The 23,598-nt window shown below is 39.6% G+C and overlaps 1 protein-coding gene across 4 annotated transcripts in view; it reads right to left on the reverse strand.

Annotated features, from left to right (window-relative positions):
- Positions 1-2,497: 2,497 nt before the first annotated feature.
- Positions 2,498-23,598, reverse strand: part of tmcc1a (transmembrane and coiled-coil domain family 1a) — a 46,150-nt gene continuing 25,049 nt past the window's right edge. For all 4 annotated transcript variants that reach the window (XM_088007257.1, XM_015005330.2, XM_015005331.2 and 1 more), the window contains 4 exons: positions 9,626-9,883; positions 8,747-9,438; positions 6,177-6,312; positions 2,498-4,620 (listed from right to left, as the gene is read on the reverse strand). In XM_088007257.1, coding sequence (XP_087863383.1) covers positions 4,306-4,620; positions 6,177-6,312; positions 8,747-9,438; positions 9,626-9,883 — 1,401 coding nt within the window. In that variant the 3' untranslated portion in view covers positions 2,498-4,305. The remainder of the gene's footprint in view (positions 4,621-6,176; positions 6,313-8,746; positions 9,439-9,625; positions 9,884-23,598) is intronic.

Genomic DNA, 23,598 nt, shown 5'->3' on the forward strand with positions numbered 1-23,598 from the left:
TTCATAGACTGAACTAAGAAAAGAGTAACTTTCTTAAAACCTCTAATTCGTTGTCTCACTGAAAACATCTAGAAATAATTTGTTGGTGCCCTTCTCCTGGATAGATGCACTGATAGACGTTAGATGCTCTGTTCCCTTTCTGTACCTTCACTTTAGCTATAGATGCAATTTTTCAGGAGGATTCTACAACTGTTTTTTCAGCTTAGTGACTTTTCCCAGTAGAGGATGTTTGGCATGTTCCCAAAAAGACTGAATGTTGGTCAAAATCTCCATAGAGCAAAGCAACAGTTCAGTCATTTATTATGATTTTTAAAAACCTGTTTGTTTGTTTGTTTTTTCACGCAAGTGCGCAAACTAATGACTTCCTTTTGAATGTAGGTTGCCATCAAGATGAGCCTCCACCACCGCCATCCTGGTAGTCCTGGTATTGTGGTTCCGCTCATCTCGAGGTTAATGACGGGTCACCGTCCCACCTTCTGTGCTCTCCAAATCGCCCGACTCTCAGATTAGTTCTGCAGATCCGAAGGGTTCCGTTTTGGGCACAGAAGGCGCGGTAAGAACCGTGAAAGTGCAACCAGATGGACGCGTAAAGCGCACCTTTCCGGGCTCTGACATCTACTGCGGATTTCTTTCAAGTCATAAATATTTCAAGTCCAAACACATGCGCCCCCGACTCCAAAGAAATATTTAAAAAAATGTGAATATGGTTTGCATTTTTGAAATCTGGATAAAGTGAGCATATGCTCACATCCCTAAATAGAATACTTGGTTGTGGAACCAGCGAGTCAGACGCTGCATAAATCAGCTCGCAGGCGAGCCAGAGAAGTGTTATCTCTGAATACACGCAATAATTAAAGTTGATGCTAAATCGTGTGGAATCGCCCTGTGCCAATTTAACGTGGACTCCTCTGGGGGACAAAACTCACTCTCTCCTCTCTCCTCCCTCCCCCCGGTCACTATACTTGCAGCTTTCAGCTGGACAGATAAGTGCACCGCGCGTGTTTTCCTTGGCGCACAGCCATGCGCATCAAATCTGGCTGCGTGGAAGGGGAGGAAAGTGATAAAGTGCAACATCATTACCTTTAAACTGCGCGACACAATGACTAAGATGCAGGTGAACAGTGGTGTGTATTTTAGGAGGAATGCAGCCAAGGTTGGGTCAGACGGGTCAGCGTCAAATACCCTCAGCCGGCCGTTAAAATGCAACGGGAGTAAAACAAGGAGGAGTTCGCGCATTTATCATTAGAACACTCCCAGTGGTGACCCATTTAGCACCTAACCTGTTTCCTTCTTGATAAGGAGCAACAGCTATTTATGTTTGGACTCCATCTCTCTGGAAGCACACTATATATACGCGTTCATGAGCTGCTGATATATTAGTGAAATGCCTGATGAAAGAGCACCATCTAGTGGCTGGAATGTAAAATCTGTAAAAGTACAAACCTCTGAAAACAAATGACCAGATGTGGCTCGTCGTGTTGTTGTAGTTGATACGAAACAAATGTCAAGTGACATGTTCAAGAGGGTTAGAGGTTTGGCTGGATTAAACCTGCAGTCACTTGTCACATGAAAAATCTGGTAAATCCTTCAAGCTTCTCCAAATTCGATGGCTTCATCCTTAGTTCATCACATAGATCTCCCAGTAGATTATGTTTGGCATCATCTACTGGGAGATGATGCCAGTAGATGATAGGCTTTGAGTGACCATCATGTCCAGTACAGATTTGTGTCTTAATTTGATTTTGAAAAGTATTTTCTTCTACTTAAATTTATCTTGTATGGAGACTCCGAAGGAACATTGAAGGAAAAAAAAAAAAAAAACTTTCTGGTGCTCACCAGAAAGTTAATTATTTTCCTTCAATGCCCCTTTCGGGGCTCCATAGGCTTTTTAACTCTGTAATTATGCTTTTGTATTATTTCTGTTTTAAACTACCAGAATTTGCTCATTATTTTACATATCTTTTTCTGTCTAATGACATCATTATAAAATCTGGTAATATGATGATTACCATATTACCAGATTTATGGTAATAAATCATAACAGTCACTGCCTGAGCCTCAGTACTCAGGCAGCATATTATGGAATACTTCTTACTTTTACTCAAGTAAAAATATGCTGAAGTAGTGCTACTCTTACTTGAGTACAACTTCTGGGTATTCTCTACCTAAATAATCTTCAATGCTCTCTTCAGAAGGATTTCCACTTCTGAAGATAAAGCCCCTTTCAAGTTTGGTGCTAAACATTTGGACAACATTGTCTGGCCCGATGTCATTGCCTTTACACCTTTACAATGCGAATGGCACTGCATCCCCAAAACACAATAGCAATATTGAATTTTGGAAGGATGAGTGAAGAAATGTGCCAGGACATCTAAACCTCTCTCTGGCATTTTAGAATGTTTCGAAATAAAAATGTTGATGTGTCACATTGTACCTGGCTGTACTCTATGCCTTGCAGACAAAAATTGTAATAATGGTTAGGGAAAAAAAAAAAAGCTTAGTTGGGAATGCACTTTATTTATTCCACACTTAGAAAAGGACATCAGAAGGCACTGAAGTGGTTTAGCACACAACCCTACATTATAGGTGTTACTGAAAAAGTCATGCAAGGTTAATGGTCAGCTCACTCAACTCAAATGCTCTTCTCCTCATCCCAAAATAGAACAGATGAATAAATACATTATACATTTTTAAAATCTGTTTATCTTGAGGGAATCCGAGATTACAATGATTTTGACACAAAACCTTCCGAGTTCTTCTTTGTTGGTTTTCTCGTCAAACCGCGATGAGGGTGATCCTGACCCGAGTCAACTTTTCCTTTAGAGAGTGAAACCTTTTTAAGAGTCTATCGAAGAGTTGTTAAACTTCAGCCTGACATGTGCCGTCACAAGCAGTGCTAAAGTAGAGGCTGGACAGTTTTGATGATCAAGCTAATAAATCTGCCACTGAAAATCCAGGAGGTGGTGTAGTGGTGATGGTGGGGTGGGGGGTCTCTAAATCACGTAGAGCCTCTGACTTGATGAGAACTACGAGCTGCGTCCCTGACGACCCTGCAGCGTACATTCATGCCATATGTGAAAAGTGCAGAGCATCGTCTTAGTTGTGCCAGTCAACATGGTTTCAACTCAAGTTTGGCACTGGGTGTTAACAAATACAGAGTTAGTGCTAGAAAAAAAAGTCAAAAAAAAAAAAAACTGTTCATACGCAGGGAGAATGTTTTAGTACAGTGTTAAAGACGGACAGTGTGCATTTGCATGGCAGTGGAGATGACTTGCACCGTCGATATTGGGCAGCATCATTGCTGATCCTGCCGAGACGGGGCTGGATGAGCACCAGCGGTCTCTTTTCCCTAAACTGATCATATCAAACATGGCAGGTGGGAGGCAATTATCCTGGCAAATTGATTTTAGATGGACAACAGCGCTCCGTCATTGCTTTTAGCAGCAGAACTGGTTTGCATGTAATTTTCTTAATGACAACAAGCGGCTTTGTTTCCGTGTTACGCGTATGGCAGATGCTTAAGAATTAACAGATGTTCTCTGTTTATGGGTTGTTTTCTTTTTAAACGGGAAGCAGCATGTCTTCTTGAGTCTTCATCTGTCGTTCATAACCTTCATTAATCAAGTTTTTTCCACTTAGAAAGGGAGCTAAATCAAAGCAGGTGATCTTAGCTATCAGAAATGCTAAGAAAACACAACATCATCTTAAGTTACCATGACACAACAGCCATATTCAGTCCTTCTGAACCAGTTCATCACAGCAAAAATGGACCAACTCCCAATAAAGTTCATAGCCACGGTTCAAATCTACCAATCACAGAAAGGTAAGAGTTCTCTTCTTCTCCTAAAAGCAATCAACCACATTCCCACATGACTCTAAAATTAGACTGGACCTTTAGGCTGAGGCGCCAGCCCAGTTTCCTGACTAAATCCTCCTCTGTGTAAAAGGAGAAGGTCATAATGCTACATGGTACTGAATAAAATAACAATGGAAATTAAATATTATTAGAAATAACATTATAATCAATTAAACTCCAAAGACAAAACAGTAGAGTGTTGGATCCTGCGAGGGATAACACCATATCGTTTCGTTTTAGAACTGTAAACAGTCTTCTCCTTCCACAGTTTGAGTGTCCTCAGCTGTTCACTAACTCTTCCTCTCCGTCTAGGTTCCAGGTTGTGTCCAAATGTGCTCAGAGTGCACGGCCAAGCAGCCATCCCAACCTAATCACATTCTCTGAGTCTCCTGCGTGACTGCAGCGACAGTATAATCATCCGGCGACACCAAAGCAAAGCGCCAATATGGTCATCCTGGGGGCTGCAGAGCACGATGCGTGTACCCCGACAGAGCGTCCCAGTTTCGCCACAGGAAGGCCAGCAGGAGAACAACGATGATGGTGGAGACGGAGCGTGAGCGCGTCCTCATCAGCGGGACCACGCAGTTGGCCACAGTTGAGACAAAAACCAGAAGGACGGCCATAAGGGCCAGCAGGACATTGATAAGTTTTCCCAGGAGGGTCCTGGCCGTGGCATTTTCCAGCCCCTCCAACTGGACGACCTGCTGTTGCTGCTGCTGGAGCTCCATCTTAGAGATCCTGGTCTGACACGCTTCCAGGGCCTCCTGTGGAAAATGACACCCAGAAGGGAAAAAGGTCAGCCAAGAAACCATTTTTGTAAATAAAAACTGAAGCTCGACGTAAACGTACAACCCGCTGGGTCTGCACTACGCTACACACAAGTATTTACGGTGTTTTATGTTTAAAATCATACTAAATGAAAGAAGAACAATGCAAACTTTAGCGTCATCAACGGCAAGACTGAGATCTTCAGTGCAGCTTCATGTCCCTGGACTAAATCTCATTCATTGAGAAAATAAGATAATAATAGTCAGATCTGCATTTCAAACAAGAATTAGTGAGCTTCCAAAACCTGGGTTGTCAGAGAAAAATGTCTAGTAATCAAACACCACCTTGAACGTCTTTAAAGATATATAATGTCTACATATATAATGTCTTTTTAACTGGTAGACATTGCAGCTAACCTAGTTGGAGCAAACCTCTTATTCCCACTTCAACCTTGTTGGATATTTTACTTCTTATTTGTACTAGTTTTTTTGCAGACTAGTTGAAGTTTTCTTATTTAAGATTTTTTTAATCTTATTTATATATTTTTTTTATAATTATTCAATTATTTTATAGATTTCAGTGGGAATAACACCTAAGGACGATTGTTTCCTCTTGGTAATGAACTTCAAGCTTCGCAGCCTTCGTCATTATCCTTCTGTAACTTCATGATTGGCTGGTGTCTCTCTGTTTTGGTTTCAATTATTTATTTATCTTTTTAAATAATCTAGAGCCTTAACAGTTCAACAGCTGACCGAAAATCCACATCACATTGAACAACGGGGGCCCAAAGTGTTGATCTCAGGGATGGGAGTGTATCACTCACAGGTTTCTAGCACTCTCTGCTGTCCGAGTAAGGAAGAGCAGCCAGAAACAGCTTCAGCTGTGGGTTATGAGGAGACATTTACCTAAAACTCAAGCCCATAACGCCAGCAGGGAAGCATAGAGTAACATGAGACTACTACAAGGAAATGCTTTTGTTTTGGACCAACAGGATTCTTTGGACAGATCTTTGTATCGACAGTGCTTACAGTGTCAATATGCAAGGTGAGATAAAGCCACTGACTGTTGCAGGGTGTGTGCCCACCTCTGTTTAACACGCGTCTGACCAGCCTGTAATACCTTACCACTGCTTAAAACTGGAAGTCACACATGTACAACATGTTGTAGTAAAGTACGTACAACATGGGGCAGATGTAGCTCCAAATAAATGAATAAACAGTTTAAAAGGAAACGGTAATTACTAAAAAGCCAGCACATTGTGAATAGTCAGCTATCATTTTTGACCTATAAAAACACTTGATAGGTTTGTGGGGCGAGATAAGAATATGGAAGAGAATCTTCAGACACACAGAGAATAATTTATTTAATGAATTAGTTATTTTTACTGAAAAATATTTCAGCTCCAGTCAGAAGTGAGACCCATCATCACTTAGCTTTATTACCCAGCAACTTAAGAATATCTTAATCCATCTACATACTATGTTGTAAAATAATCACGTGTTTTCTTTTATCATCAGTGAAGTTGTTGTGGACATAGGTTCGATGGGCACACCTGGATGTCTCGGGCTCTCTCGTAGGACTGATAGGCGATCTTCTCCTCCATGCTGGCCAGCTCCTGTTTGAGGTTGAGGATCTCGTTCTGATGAAGTTCTGTCAGGTCGTTCAGCTGCTCCTCCAAACGCTCACACCTAAAGACACATGTAAAGTAAACACATGTGAGCTCCTGAGCCATAATTAGCTTAAACCAAGAAGAAGGGGGAAAAAAAACACACACATGCAAGCATTAGCAGAAACAGGCCAGGGGGCATTTGACCACATGGCACCTGACTGAACTGATGACTTGTCCTGATAAGATTAGGACGCGCTTACTCATCTCCTCATTCAACTGGCCAACCACAGGGAGAGTTACCAGAATGAGACTGGCCAATGGCATGAACCCAGTGGGAGGAGGGGGATCTAAGCTCCTGTTTATTTGGGGCTCAGACAAACGGACTGACATTCAAATGATTGTTTCTTTTCAGAAATAATGGTAGACAAAAATCTCTGGAGTTTCAACACCCTACAACTACATTTCCTTTTTTTAAATAAATAAATTGTTGGGACATTTCAACTTTTAGAAGCCACCCTGTCCTGAAAAATTGCTTGGCATAGGTAAATTCTACAAAGGCTTCCATTTAAAATGTCTTCACGTTAGTGCTCCTTAAAGAAAAAGTTTAACCATGTTGACTGTACATTTCATTTTGGTTTCTGTTGCTTTTATTTCTTTGTTTCCAGTGAGTTGAAATGCTGTCAGGCTTCAGACTGAACAACAATAAAAAAAGAGAGAAAACTCTCAAAAAATTTAGATGGGACATTAAACCCAGCATAATATAAATTGAAATAAAATTTTTCTCAAATGTTTTGCTTAGGCCCAAGCATAAATTTATTTTGTTTTGACCTTTATTTTGAAAGGCCAATAAAAACCACTTTTTCATGCCTGCTTTAAATCCATTACCAATATCTACCCTAGAGCTGCACTTTTGAACTGTGTTTTGTGTTTTCCCAACAATTCTTTGTTCATCAAGTTCAGTGGTTCTCCATCTTGGTCCCCAGGGCTCATTGTCTTGCATGTTTCAGACGCGTCTCTGCTCCAGCACACCTGATTTAAATTACCTCCTCCACGTGCCACCAAGTGCTGAAGAGGCTTGTTAATCTCTTGTTCATTTAAGTCAGGTGGTTGACAGTAGAACCTTTAATAATCTAAACAACTTAATGGTTTTCCCCTCTTCATCAATGCTCAGTGAAGGGTTTCTTTGAGCTTTGTTTAGAAAATTCATCATAAACATGTTTTAATGCCTGGCTTAGCTTTGTAAGTGATGTGGAGCCCATCACAGTAATCAAACCCATGGAAGATGTAGGCTTTTATTTTAAGGAGTATCTGTAGGCTTTAATTTGAAAAGTAAATTCTTTCTTGGTTACTGTGCTACATCTTTTATTTAAATGCATAATGTACATTTGAAATAATTGGAACTATGAAATATAGACATTTTTATTGTGAAGAGTATTTATTGAAATGCCAAATCTACTCATTTCATATTTACTCCAATAATCATCCAACTTAAAAAGGTTGAGTTTCTTTCTTTGATGATTATCTGTTAGCTTTGTTTAGAAATTTCAAATAAATCATTTGTTAATAGCTGGAAGAGGCCCAAAAGTTGAAAAGCAATCTTTTAATAATTCAACATATACTGGACTGAGTCTTTTATTTCAAAGAGTATTTGTTAGCTTAGATCTGAAAATGTTAAATTAATGTCTGGTTATTCCCATGAAATTCATGATTCCTCATTCATTGCTTTGGCTGTGAATGACGCCAAAGCACTGAGTTTACTGAGTTACTGAGTTGGTGGCATTTTACTGGATATAATAATGTTGGAATTAGTTGCTGAAGACTTATATTATCTCTGGTGGTTTATGGACGGGTATTTCCCTGCAGACAGGCCAGAAAAAAAACCTGGTGGTCAGTCCTTCATGGTGGAAATGATTTTAGCCTTATTGGAAAAAAACAGACTGCTCTGGGCCGGGACATTTTAGGAAGAAATATGTCCAATATTTCTTTATCTGACCTCAGTGTTTGTGCCCTCATGTTGGAACATTCTAGAGGAATGTGAATGTGTGTCTTAAGCCCAGAGTCTGAATGCAGGCCTGGGAAAAGAGCCGATAGAAACGTAATGAATAATGAGAAGACACAAGGGGGTGGATGCATTTGTCACCTTATTACAGATTAGATGACAACTGCTAACTACAGTAAAAATTATATTATAGTATAATCTGTAAAATTTGTCTTACAAAAGGTCTTATTTTTAACAGTTAGCATAAAAAGTGCATTTCTTTAGTAGTAGTAAGTGACTAACTGCAAGAAAAACAAAGTTTTTCTTTTGTAATAGAAACTTTTCATAGAAATGCAATTACCCACAGAGATGACATCACCTGCATGTGAATTAAAAAAAAAAAAGTTTCTAAAATTAGCAGGTGCTTCCCAGTTACCTGCCAGTTAATTCTAGCTAATTTCTTCCCAACCATTGATTGTGATCACGTAAACCTCTCCGGAATGTGCGACACATTCTTGAACGTTCTCTGAGTTACCTGAAGCGTTCCTCCTGCAGAGCTTGCATAACGACTGTGTAGTCTCTCTGATAGTTGCTCTTCAAACTGTCCAGGCTCTCCTCAAGCCTCGTCTGACCGTCCCTCAAGTCCTGCACCTCCTGTAGCAGCATGTCTAAGCTGGAGCCCTGGCTTCTCTCCAGTGTGTTCCCCTTAGAGCTTGGAGGGCCCCCAGGAGCCCCAGTGGTGCTGTTTGCCCCGGCTGAACCCGACGTAGCACTAGAGCAGTCGTCGTCACTTATGTATTTGGGGCTCAACTGGAGATGGTGTCCAGTATTGGTCAGGGATCTTCCGCCCCCACCTGTTACCCCTTCTTCCACCGAGGGGTCGTCTAACGAGTCTTTGAGGTTGGGGATGTTGTCGGCACTACCGAATTTGTTGCGAATGAGCGAGGCGATCTCCCGTGGCTTGGAGACGACTGCGCCTGCAGCAGAGTGGGTGGCTTGGGAGAAGCTGGATAGGCCTCCCTTCACGCTATCCACCACGCCCTCGCTAAATCCACTGACTTTGGCACCGACGTCCTTGAGGCCCTGCTGCATGTCCCGAAGAACATCCTTGGGTTGGCGAGGGATCCCATTGTGCTCCACTTCCCTTAGCTTCCGGTGGTAGTGCTCAAGCTTCCTCTGCAGCTGCTGGATGGTCTGCGCTGACTTCTGGTTCTTTTTCTCAAACACCTGCCAGTTAACAGAATGTGTTAAATCACAAAGAATGACGCATTTTACTTATTACTAAATGCAATGTGCAACCTTCTTTCCAGCTTAAAGGTGTGCACAGATTGATTCAACAGAATTTATTTTGATGAAGTGATTGTGCACCTGATCAAATTTGAAACTAAATAATCATAAACTTTTGGTACAATACCTGTTTGATACGTGTGCTTTGCTGTTTGTCAGCATTGTTGGCTAGTTTGAGGTATTCTGCGACATTATCGTCCCTTGCCGTCTGCTCGATCTTAATCTGCTCTGTGAGCTTGAGGATCTTCTGTTGCAGCTGAGCGATAGCCTGTTTTGTGCGCTGAGGGTCAGGTGTGGCATCGTCACCGGAAGGGAAAGAGCCGTCTGCTCCATATGAAACAGCGAGGGGTGTCTGGCCCAACCCGCTCACCTCCAGCCGGTCAATCTGCAGCAAACAGAGAGGAAGTTTAGAGTGGGTAAAGAGGCATGACGTAAGGCGCTTGAGTAACTGGAAAAGTTGCATATTGTTGGTTTCTTGTTTTTTTTTTTTTGTTTTTAATTTGCTGACATGTTAAAAAAAATTAGGTTTCTGCTTTTTTGGGGGCCTGTAGTTTGGAAAGCGGAAAGTGAGACAGCTGAAAAGGCAACTTGTGGTCAGTTTGTCTGAAGAGGAAGATGCCAGTTATTAACTTCCCAATTATCAATATATGAAGAAAAGAAACTGGAAGAAATAACACATCTTCACACAAATCTGAGGTTCCCACCCATTGGTGTACTTATTGTTTTGTACATGTTGCATATTGGTAAAGTCTTGTAAATAAATAAATATGTTATTTTCACAAAAATAGAAAACAGGCTCTTAATGTCTTCTTTATATATTTTTTTATTTCCTTTACCAAATAAAGGGTGTTTTTATTTCTATAACAGGTAACAGGTCTCTTGGCTTTATACAATTTTTGTGGATTACTTTCCAGACTGTGACCTAATTTTGTCTGGTGCCCTACAAGTATTCGTAGAGAAATCAGTCACCATCTCAATTGAGTTTCATCTGCATGAAGTCTACCTGAGATAATAACGAGTCTATCACCTGCAGTCACAGGCAGAGGATGTGATTCATTTCCTGAAACACCTCAAGCAAAAGTCAGAACTGATCTGACTGATGAAAATAACTGTCCACCAGGAGCTCAGAAGCATGATACTATTGCCTCATATGCAATTTGATCTGAATGACTAACCAAGTCGCAGCCAACAATACACTCAGGAAAACAATATATTATGATTAAATGTAAAGCAATTTAAGCTTTTCTTTTTTTTTTAAGTGTATACACGTTATTACACTCGAAACCACCATCTCTCCTGCGAACTTGAACAGCTCACCTTTCCATTCCTCAAACGGAGAAGTTGTTCCCAGTACATTTTTTTCCTCCCAGTAGCAACCAGCTCTGTGTTTTCATTAGTCTAGATTCGTTTAAGTTTCAGTGAATAAAGCTCCCAGACGGTTCGCTCTGTCGCTAAGTTTCACTTAACGCTCCGTTCGCTTCTACCCGCGCGGCTTGTTGTGAAAAGTTTAAATCACACCTGAAACTCAGTTAGCGGAAGCCCCGCCCACTTCTCCCTCCCTCTCTCTCAGAGCGCAGGGATGACATCATCCCCTTCAGCTGTAGGGCACGCGCGGCAGCCCGTCATCTTCAGAGAGCGCAAATAGATCAGGTAGGGATTGTTTTTCACCGACTCAAGATAACTACGACAGCAGACATTAGGAAATAAAAAGCAACACTTTATAATTAAGGCTCAAAGAATCCAATCCAATTCTGAGCAACTTTTAATGCTTGATGAAACTGTTCAAATTATCGCCACTACAAACACTTTGATAATGGTGAGCAACAGAATGCACCATAAGCTTTATAAATGGAGCCATGCAACTTTTACACGTCCATTTAAACAACTGCAGTGTTATGAAAAAGCTAGCATATTACACAGCCAATTACATAAAATAGATTTTTTAATGTAGAAATGCACAAACTCAGGAAGAAGTCTGCTGACTCAACAGCTGTCCAGCATACAGTCACTTACACATTTCAAAATGAGGGTAAGCCACAAAAGGTCATTGCTAAAGAAACTTGAAAAGTTGAGTGAAAAGAAAATGAATGGTTGGAAAATGTGCACAAGCACAACAGGTGGATGGTTAGATCCTTTATTAATACCAGAAGAAAATTTACTTTGCCTTAGTGCCATGTAACACGAATTTGACAGCAAGGAACATATCTTATGAGGTTTGGGAAGTATGTGCATAATAATAAAGAGTTGTATAAAACTTTGTTGTAGTAACAAAAAATAAACAATTTAGGATAACAATGGATTTAAAAAAAAACTTTATAGAATATTAACAGAGAGGTTTTGTTGATTACTTTTTGTAGTTGGTTTGAACTCAAATTAAAGTACAGATCAGTTCTCTGAATATACATCTCTGAGGCACTCTACGCTCTTCTGACCGACTCAGTTATACAGTAAGAAACCAAGCTTTCTAGTTCAAACTACCTGTTCACTAGAACAAAATCAGTGGGAAGATCAGATTGGAAACAAAAACAAAACAAAACAAAAAAAAAAAACCTTTGTCTTTTAAATCCCTTTTAAGACACATTTTATAAGCTTATATCTTAATCACCTATTTTAACCAATATATTAAATAGAATATTTGCTTCAAATCCTCTTGTACAACTAGTGTATTCTATTACTACTATATTAAATGTACTTGAAATGTGCAATTCATGTAATTGCCGTAGTTTAACCAGAAAAGTCCAGACACCATGGTTAGGATGATGGCATAATTTTTACAGGGTTACAAAAACTGGTAAGAAAAAAGGGAAACCAGTTCCTAGTATTTTTCCAACTGGGGCAATAGGTGTAACTGGACTACAAAGCAAGATTGTACCAAGTTCCAGTCTGTTCTTTCTGCCTGCCCATAGAAAGCCATCTAGAAGCAAGAAAAACCAGTTTGGCACCCATTTACACAACCTGACACAGACATCCATCCTTAGGCACATTCCTCCACATAGGTCAACAAGTGCAGGTCAACAAAAAATGTTTCAGGTGTTTTTGTTTTGTAGCAAAGGGGTTTTCCCTTTTTTTGAAATCTTTAAGGTGGCATTATACAGAAAAAAAAACAATTGTGAGTTAACTTACACATGCTGTGAAGCGAAAGACTAATTTCTGATCCTGCCTACTGACTGCTTGGTATACAATCCAATCAAATGAATCAGAACTAGAATAGCTTGCCAGGCAAGCAAAAAAAAAAACAACAAAAAAAAACAACATAGTGGCTCCTGGTCTCCGTTTAGCTCTAGTTGAAAAGAGTATTAATAACTTTATGGGGGTCTTACCTCATTCACAGAGGCCCTGCAAGGTGTAAATCTGAACACTGATCAGTTATCTCCAGTTTCACCATTGACAGTTATCTGATTAATCAAATACATCCCCTCTAACAGAAGATAAAAAAAGGGCAAAGGACAAGTGTCAGAACTCTAAACTGCAGTACACTGTAATGCACCACAGATAGGGGCTACGGATACCATGATAAGAAGGCCCAGTCAACTGTACAGACTGGCACCAAAACCACACCCCGTCAATGATCAAAGAAAACATCTACAGTGAGATGTAGTGAACGCCGACAGTTGGAAGGTCAGGTAATTTCCAAAGATGGAGTCCTTGTTTCAATGATCTATAAATAGGGGATGTATACTTTATGGTTGGTCACAGTGTGGATATAATCCAACATTTTAATAATGAATGACACAGCCATATTCCCACGCATAGAGTACACAGTCTTCACTGGCATCTCACATGAAGAAAAGTGTAATAAATTTCAAAGAGCAGAGTCATCTGTAAATAGCCGAGTTCCGCAACTAATCATGCATGTAATTAAAGATTGTCAGCCGAAGGATAAAGTTAATTCCCTTGGGTTAACTAAGCCAAACATATTGATATGCAGACTCACTGAAGCAAGAAGTGACTGACTTCATCACTGGAGTCTGTGTAGCCTAATAACAGAAGCTGAAGGCTTGTAATAGAGGGGTGCACTCAATGTTCCTCTGATTAGTCTTTATTAGGAAAAAGGACAGACTGAGTCTCTGTCAAGGGTCAGCAACCTGTGCAATATAAAGATCAATTGTTTTATAATTGATATTGCAACATAACTTTTTTTAAATGAGTGAGAATAATCATAACATAACTTACAAACCAGAGTTTTTGTAAAAGTTTATTTTAGATTAGTCTTACCACCAGATATGCAAATAGATCCTGTCTGACAGCAGAAATAGGTTAAAAGATGTGGAAATGCAACAAAACATGCCATGAAACAACCATTGACATCTATCCACCTGGAAAATGTTACAAATCCTTCTCCAAGGCCTTTGGATTCCATCAAACCATAGTGGGAGCCATCACTCATACGTAAAAAAAAAAAAAAAAAATCAAGAAATGGTGGCAAATCTTCCCAGGAGTTTCTGGCTTACTAAAACTAACCCAAAACCACGCTGATGAGGTCATGAGGGAGGTCAAAAAGAACCCAGGACAACATCTAAACCACTGTGGTACTAACTTGCCTCAGCGGAGGTCAATGTTCATGATTCAACAAGCAGAAAAAGAAGGGACAAGACCAACATCCATGAGACCGTTTCAACCCAAAACCACAGCTGACAGAAAACACGAAGGCCTGTTGCACCAAAGGCTTTCGGGATAATATTTTGTGGCCTGAGTAGACAAAAGTGGAACTTTTTTGAAGGTTTGCGTCCCACTGCATTTGGTGTAAAATTAACACTGCATTTTAGAAAAACAACATTATTCATAAGAGCCAAGCATGGTAGTGGTACTGTGATGTCCTAGGGCTGCTTTGCTGGTCCTGGATGACTTGATGGAGCTATAGATTGTATTTCTCCACCAAAATTTCCTGAAGGCAAATGTCTATCATCCAGATTAAGGTATGATGTACATAGATTGTGCAAAAGGACAATGATCTGAAGCACACCAGAAAGTCCACCTTGGAATGGCAGATAAATTACAAAATAATTTTTGGAGTGGCCTAATCAAAGCCTACAATTAAATCTGATTGACGTTCTGGGATATGACCATAAACAGTCTTTTTTTATACCAGAAAACATCTCTGATGTGGAATTTTTCAAAAGAACCTGTACACAGCTTCAAAAGAGACACCACAGTTCCTCCACAGGAATGCAAAAGATTCATTGGCAGTTACTATATCATCGGCGATTAATGGGAGGTATTGCCACCAATTATTAAGCCAAGAGGAAATTATTTTTTCAGATCGTTCAAGGTTGGTTTGGCCTCTCCCCAAAGTAAAATGATTGAAGTTTCCTTTGTCTGATATTAAGTTTGCTTGATGATCTATTCTAAAGCATTCATGTTTGAGTCATAAATAAAAAGAACAGGGCATTTTTACAGCATTGTATATAAAAAAATACTAATCTGCTCAACATAAAGCCTGCTCTACAGTTCCTTTGAATGCACTGTTACAGAAAATTGTTCTCACTTCACCCAAGTCCCAACTCTGTGGCAAGGGGGCTCTACTTGTATAACAGCCTCTGATCCAAGTAAAGCCGGTTAGAGCCATGATATGGCAACCTGCTTATCCTGGATCCAACAGAGCTCTGGGAACAGTCCACCTAAACATAAGCAGACCTACAAAACACACCTTTCAAACAGGTATTTAGAAAACATTACTAAAGTTGCCAGACACACATATCACATAAATGGATGAATACGACCAGAACATTTTGAACAGCCAAATTTCTATCTCTAGCTGCAAAGAACAAAGATTAGAGCCATTGTTTTGATCCTTTATAAGTCTGTTTAATGTTTTTGGTGTATTTTCACATGACTAGGGTTTGAGGTCAGAGACAGTAAAGTGGTCCTGATGAAAAATGAGACACTGTCTAAACATCTGCCTCTCTCCTTCATCATGTGAATTTAATATTAACCCCTCCTAAAACATGTCTAAGAATAAAAAAAAAAATCATGGATTCTGCTGTTTACAGAATGACAGGCTGCAATAATATTCTTTATTTCAATATTTAGCAAACATGGATTTCAAATCCAAGCACTGAACTGTGATTGTTTCGAGTATCAACATTTGAGTTTGAATCTTCTGACATTACCCTTCTTGTTATGTTCTGCCTGGTTAAAGTCACAACAGTTTGTGTGTAAAAAGTGCTCAGTACCTTGCTGGTTGTTAAGGCTTGTAATGCAGCTGAGTGGTGGTGATCTTCATGTGATGTCAGCCTGCGTTTCCAATGAAGCTGTGGTTTAATGTACCATGTTGGTGAAGGGCTACAAAGATGTTGTAACATCAGGTATCTTTCTGAGAAATCACACCTGATCCACACCTCTCCAGTGACAGCGTTCTCTGCAATATGTGAACTCTGCAGCACTGCTTTGTCGTGGCATGCCTCCCTATTTCAGTGGTTGTAGGCCGGGTTACAGGGCTATCAATTCCCTCTTATCTACAGAGTCCAATATCCATCAGTGATGGGAGTTAGGTTACACAGTGGACGTAATAAGGTTAGTTTCCTACATTTACAGTGTCTTGTGAAAGTATTCACAACCTCTGAACATTTCCACATTTTGTCACATTACAACCACAAGTTTTATTGAGATTTTATGCGATACCCCAACAAAAAGAATAGGGTGTAATCCTGAAGTGAAAGGAAAAATCATGGCCTGCATTTGTGACTATGTCTCTTACTATTTTTGCATATGTAGAGATTCAAAATATGTTTGCCCAATCACTGGCAAAATAACTCAAGTTCAACTACAATGGTTAGGGAGTACTGGTCAGCCAATATCTAAATGTTATTTTTATTTCAAGTGTATTTGGATATTTGCACTAAAAACAAGACAAATGAAGACTTGGTCAAATTTTGTGTGTTTTCAATGCAATGCAAAACTTTGCATTGGTCTGACATCCCACTACTATCCCAGTGAAATGCACTGGTGTGGAAAAGAGAGGTGTGAATACTATTGTAAGCCACTGTTTGCTCAGTCCTGTACTATCACTCAAAATTTTAAGTTGCACTGTGTAGAGGTTTATACTTATAGTAAATAATTTTATAGTTTCAAAATTGACTGTCTGATCTTTAACCCTCCTATCGTCCCTGAAATTCAACTTAACAAATTCAACTCAAACTTAACTTGAGTTGAGATAAAAGTCATGTATTAGAGAAAGTAGGTTTAGGTCCACAAAACGGGCAATTATGAGTTAATATATTTTGGTCATATACACACATATCTTTGTCATTCCCTCATGGTTTCAGTTCCAACCAACAAAAGCTTAAAATAACAACAAAATCCGCTTTTTGTTTCCTTTAAGGGGATCTGGTGAGGCAACAATAAATCCTTTTCTCCAGATCAGAAAACTTACACAAGTCCATGAGTTGCGGGACAAGAGGCGGTTCTTTCAATGCATTCACTCAACAAAAGGATTCAAAATAAAGTTGCACCAGCTTTTGTGTTAACAAAGTTGCACCAGCTTTTGTGTTAACATAATGGACTTAAACACAAAGCCAATCCTAAACATAGCATGCCCTGAAGAATCTGCACAAACTCTAGAATCTGCAATTGAGAAGAGTAATCCGGGATTCCTCTGAAGTTGCAATACAGCAGTAAGATTTGACATGCACACAAAAACACAAAGACTCACAGTGGTGGGGCAAGGAAGTGGAGAGGTATCAGAAGTTAGCAGGCTGAGGATGACCTCCATGAGGGATTGGAAAGTCACATGCATGCAGCTTAGACAGGAAATTAGCTTGGTCTTTTTTATCTGTGTGTCTCTCAGGAGGCAACCACAGCACTGGGAAAAGAGAGGTGCATAGAATTCATCATTTCATTCAAACACAGTCCATTTGACTCCACTGAGCAAAGTCTCCACTTAAAAAGAAGCCAAAGAAAACTCCAGATAATTTAATGTTGGCTTGATTTAATATCCAGAATGGGCAACAAAAAACAATGACAACTGGTAGCTGCTAAGTCGACAGAGTTTTTGCAGAACAGACGTTTCTCAACTCCCTTCGTAATGTTTCAGACCAAACACATGCCACGCAGAGTCACAGAAGCTTTGGAGCAGAAATATATGCAGTCCAACTAGCAGTGCTTCCACTAATTCCAGTTTGCATTAGTGGAAGAGGACGGACTCCCTTTGAGCAAAGCGACCATTTGATGTGGCTTTGGAGTGACAGAGTAGAGGCGAATAATCGACTGGAGGCTTGCTGGTTTAGATGCTGGCGAGAGCAAAAGCAAAAAGAGTTTGCTGTGAAGTTAAATGTTCAAAAAGTCCATTTCAGATAAAATCCCAAGAAGGAAAAACGAGGCAAAAACCCAGAGGACGGATGTGAGGGAAGTGAGAAAGGAAGGGGGGGAAAGGACCCACTAGGAGCTCTCACTGAGAGGGAGTCAGAGGGGAAAGAGGGAGCAAAGGAGAGAGGGGTTGTGAGAAAGCCTAGAGAGGGGAGGGAAAGTTTCCCTCTATTGGACTTTTTAGACCGGTTCAGCACCAAAAACAGTAGTTGGCTCAGGCTTGAACAAAGGGAGAAATTATTTTCAATTATCATCCAGTATGATTGTCAGAGTCAATCCTTTTCTGACTCAAGTGAGCATGCTGGTATGAATCACCTTCCGCTGCCTGTGGGCATCGACAAGCTGGGCTTGGTCAAATGTTTCTTCTTGCAAGCAATACTGACTATACAATCACAACTGATCTTAAAGTGTTCACATAGGCTGTAGTAGAAAAGAACATAGCTGCAGTGAACAGTTTTGGTTTAAGGTATATAACTCTGTATAGCAAAATACATTTACATACTACATTAAAAGTTGATGACCAAAAGTGTATTTATTCTTCAGCAATTATGCTGAAGAGGCAATTAGAAAAACTAACAGCAGGAAAAAAATACAATTTCCAGTGCAGGACCAAAGTACAGGTTTTTTTTTTAATATTAGAAAAAGCTTCAGTAGTGAACTACTGGTATACCAGATGTCAAAGAGGACTGTAAAGGCTGACAGAAGATATTTAAATAACAAGGCATCCAGAAAGATCCAAGTCTCAGGGTGATTTGTTGTGTTTAATAAACACTGTGCTAAGATAAATGAAGACTTCCTGCTGCTAGTAGTTCACCCAGAGCTAAGATATTATCTCTAATGATGTCATGACAGACATTAATGCTGAAACAAGAGCTGATAAAATAGTGACTACAATAAAACTGAGTTGAGACTTGGGCATAATGTGTTATTATTAAAGGACAAGCAGGTACAACCAATGGATGGATAGATTTTTTTGTTTTATAAAAGATAAAAAGTTTAAATCATGGAGTTGTTTTGATATTTAGGCAATCCAGTGTACAAGGTGTACTTTAAAGTACCATAAAAGCACAGCTGATAGGAAATCCCTTTTGGTCAGTGGAACTCATCATGACAGTACCATAATTATGTATCCGTATCCTCATATGCTGTGCAGCACTTTGGACTGGCTGAATGCACCAAACAACCGGATTTGGACTTCAGCAGATTTCAGTATAAGTCATGTATCCATTCAGCTTAATGTTTCAAGTGAGTTATTTAGTTGGGTGTAGAGAGAACAACATACTGTTCTGCTGTTGAAAATTTTTCTGTCACTATTGCAGCTGCATAAGAAACCTTAATGTTCCCAAATAGGAGGGTTTATTGATCCCCGAGAGTCCTCTCCGTTTTGTTTTGGTGTCACTTTTTAAAGTTCCACCACAGAACACAGCACTACACACGTAGTTCCGTACATAAGCATTCTGCAAGTATCGGGTATAAAAAAAGAGATCTATTTGTTTGGTACATGTGGGTACTGAACTGAAATGGCTGTATTTTTGGTACAAATGCATTTACTATTACATCCTTTGGTAAGTATGGAACCTACGGTAAATGTCCATGTAAAATGTAAATATTTCATATTTATTCTGTAATCTTCAACATGACCCCTCTTTTGCTTTGGTATCAAGTCTTTTTCAATTCAAAAATACTTTATTAATCCCAAAGAGAAATTCGCTGTTATTGAAACTCATTATTTAAGGATCTTCAAAGAGTTGCTCCAACTGAACACAGTTTTGTGAAGAAAATGTTCAAAGTTGATTTTCATTATTTTATGAAGAGTCCCCTTTTGTCCCATGATCTCCAAAGGTTCTACAGCTGCCATAAAACAAGATATTCATACAGATTATTTACTGCGGTTAATAAATGCGTCGATGTTAAGGGGAAATCAAACTCATGTAAAGATAAATCTGGAACAGAACAAAACTTCATGTGCCCCACTGCAGGAACACTCAAGCTCTCAGAGTGACTCAGTTCTTTTACACTCTGTATGGCGGCATTACTTACATACCACAAATGGCACAGTGGCTACACAATCACAAAATCACAGAGGGGGGTGTACTCATGTCCTGACGAGTGACTGACTCACTGAAAATAACTTGAAGAGCCACATTGGTGTTTTTTCCCTCACTAGCAATAAATTAGTTTGTCCAAATTAGGGGACAAAAACAGCAGCTGCGGCTTTATAGAAGTTTTATTTTAGTACATAGATATATTTTTATTCACCACATGCTAACTGATAGTGACCAGTAACTTTGTTGTTATTAGAAATATTAACAACCTTAAGGAATATGGGCAGCTAAACATGTAAAAGATGATGACGAAAAGGTAACGTTAAGACGTAGTAGTTAAAATGAACTACAAAGAGAAAATTATTAGAAAACTACTGCTGCAAAAAAGGATGAATAAAAAAAATTATGGCAAAGGGCACTTCCCCCCCCCCACTTTAAACGCAGCAAAAAGCATTTCAGAAATTTCAGTTGTCCAACTTTGTGGCAATAGTAGATGTCCAAACTTCAAATGGATGATAAGGATATGTAGGTGTAGGATGCTTAATCTCAGAGTTAAAACTAGTCAGTCTAGATCTTGAAATACAAGCATGCACTTAAAGAGAGCATCGTTTCAATGCCAACAATCAAAAGTCAAGACACGTCAAGTGTCATATCATATTATCCTAAAGAAAAAGAACAGATGTGTAAAAAACAGCACTGCATAGATGTCATCCTCTCCCACAAAATTATATTGGAAAATACCAAATCCGATCACCATGTTCTCCATGTAGGAGGCAGAATCTATAAACCTGGGGAAGGCGGGTCTATCATCAAGGGAAAGGTCACCAAGGGCACAAATAGGATTGTGGGGCTGCCAATGGTGGCATGCTTCTTCAATATCGCATGGAGGAATGAAAACTAGAGTATGTGTTCCAAGTATTATGATAACTTCCCTGAGAAACTTAACTCTAGGGTGTTAGAAAAGAGGCTCTGATTCAAGAGAAGAAAGGCAACCTTCATCCTTATTGTCGATCAGTATACCATCTCTACCGTCCTGAAAGTGATAAGGGGGACATGAAGTTTTTCTGTTTACACGCGTTTGTGGCTTTGAAAAGACTTGAAGGTTGAGTTCCTCTAAGCATTTTGTGGGGGTTGCTTGGGTTGACTGTTAGCTGTCTCGTCCTCGTGAACTCATTTGTAAGAAATGCCTCCACACTCTCAACACCAAGTCAAGGTTGATCTCATTTTTGCTGTTGTCATATAGTTCTCAGTTTGGCGAGCCAGATGTTTGCTTGGTCAGGATGACTGCTATAATTTTCAAAAAGAAAACTCTGGCTCAAGTAGAGCCTGCGTTACTGTTTACAGTAATGCAGACACTGTTCTAGTTTGTTATGGTAGAAAGAAAGAACCTTGTCAAAGCAAAACTCCCATTTTAGTTGTCATTCCACATTCCAGCCCAGACTTATGGTCATAAGATATGGATCAGGACTGAAAGAAAAAGATCCCAGATACAATAACTTGAAACAGAACTTCCTCTGTAAGGTGACGAGGCTCACCTTAAGAGACATTTGATCCAGAGGATGCTAAGAGTAGGGCTGATGCATCTGATCAGGATGTTTTCCTGGGTCCCTCCATTTAGACGTTCTCCAAGCAGATCCCACTAGAATGGACTAGAGCTTGCTGGAGGAACTATATGTCCCCCTTTCCTTGGAAATCCTTTATCTAGAATAAGGTGGAGAGAGATGTCTCGATTTGCCTCCTGGACAAGTTAACCTAATAACCTGATCTCAGATAAGAAGTAGCCAGTCCAGAGCAGGCAGGACTGTCTACCGATTCAATTTATCTGGCATCATTGATCAACATTCAGATGTCATACGGGAAATCTCGCAAAACCTTTAAGGCCAAACATGAGTCCAAAGTAAACAAAAATTGCCAACTAGAAATAAGCAGTTGAAATAGTTTGTGGAATGTGTTCAATGAAAAAAAGATAGAAAAAGATGCTGCCAATGTCCACTGGACTTTAAGGTGTACCAAAGCAGATTTTTAATTTCTGCATTTTAAATTGCCCTCTGCATTTCCCTGAACTCGCCTTCTGATTGGTTACACCTCACATGCAACAGCCACAATCCAACATGTTTACTATCCCAGATTTTAGATCAGAACGGTCCCAGTGTCCTTCTTAGCAGACCAGCTCACTCTTACACACAAGCCACACACAGCGGGAATATCTCCTAAAATTATGTTATGAGCCGTTCATATAATCGGGGTGACCCTAAGATTGTCAGAAGGGGAAAACTGGAACACGAATTGGCATAAATATATTGCCGTGTGCACTAGGCATAGCACAAGGCAATCTTAACTGACTAATTCAGATTCTAAACCTGTTGAGCTTCCCTGCTGAATTAACACCCAGATTTTTGAGACAACTACTGGAAAATCTCTTTCAGTGTTGCACAAGTTGGTACCGCATGAAGCCACATTAATAAATAATAGAAACAAACAAGATCAAAAGATAATTGCGACAGGGAGAACAAGGTTCACTGGAGGACAAGGGGGTAATAAACTGGACAGTATTGAGCTGGTCAAAACTACACAGCAGATTGCCTGTCACTTCTTCAGAATATCAACTTTTTTTTTACGCTGCCACAACCAGCAGCAACAAAACATACAGAGTATCCAAGGGATTGAGGGGATGGGAGCCTTAACCATAGTCATTTTGCTCTAATTGCAAGTACTGCAGGCATGCTGCACTCCTTTCAGCCACTCTTAAGCAGTGAAAAACTTGCCAGACAAGGGGCCTCGTCATTTGGAGCTCAACTTGGACCAAGCCTGCAGCTTGGCCAAATATTTATGTGAAAGTCCAGAGACAGAAGACAGACTGATTCAGATGTAGCTAAGGGTTAAAGTATAGATTAACCGAATAAAATTGTTAGTGAGATCAAAACAAGAAGTATTAACTAAAGGTTTGATGCTGTTAGAACAATTTTACAATTTTCTCCCTAAAACTATGCTTTCAACTGCAGCTTTTGTATTTTTCTTGCGTCAGTGTACCCTTTATGCGACGGTCACTGATCACATTGTGGCTTGATCTGGGGGTGAGAGAAGTTACATAAACAGAGAAGAGAGTAAGCTTTGTCTTCACAGACTGATGGGATTTCAGGTCTAAAAGAGGAGACAACCATGACTCGAGGCTTGGTCTGTTGGAAACGGCACCTTCTCTAAAAAAAAAAAAAAAAAAGAAGAGTCTTTTCCAACTTGTCCATGCTTCAGCACAATCAATGGTCCAGTGAGTGGTTACATAATGCATGAGTTACCGTAATGATAGGAATCATAATGACCAATGTTGTTGTTTACAACAGTCAGGTAGAAGAAAAAAAATGCAAATAACATGTATCTACATCCTTTAAGAATCTATATTTGGTGTTTTGTTTAAAGTAAAAAATACATTCATTTCAATGTTGGATGGGTATGCAATCTTGTGAAAATGCACACGTCTAAGTGTTATATCAGTGATGAAAACATGTGAAATTAAAGGGGATAATAATGATAAAGCATCTGCCTTGATAATAAATCTAAGACTTTACCAGTCTGATTTAACCTTAGCAAATGCATATAAATTCGGAAGCAATTCATAAGTAAGCCCCACTCAACACGGTGTGGTAAAAAAGTTATTCTACATTTGCTGCTGTCGCTTCCACTTCATTTTACTTTGTTACAATGATCTCTTGTGACATTTGAGGGTAACCATGGCGTTAAATACTGATATAAACAA

This window comes from Poecilia mexicana, unplaced genomic scaffold (genome assembly GCF_051168715.1).
Source record: "Poecilia mexicana isolate PSO_F unplaced genomic scaffold, ASM5116871v1 scaffold_7, whole genome shotgun sequence".
Lineage (NCBI taxonomy): Eukaryota > Metazoa > Chordata > Actinopteri > Cyprinodontiformes > Poeciliidae > Poecilia > Poecilia mexicana.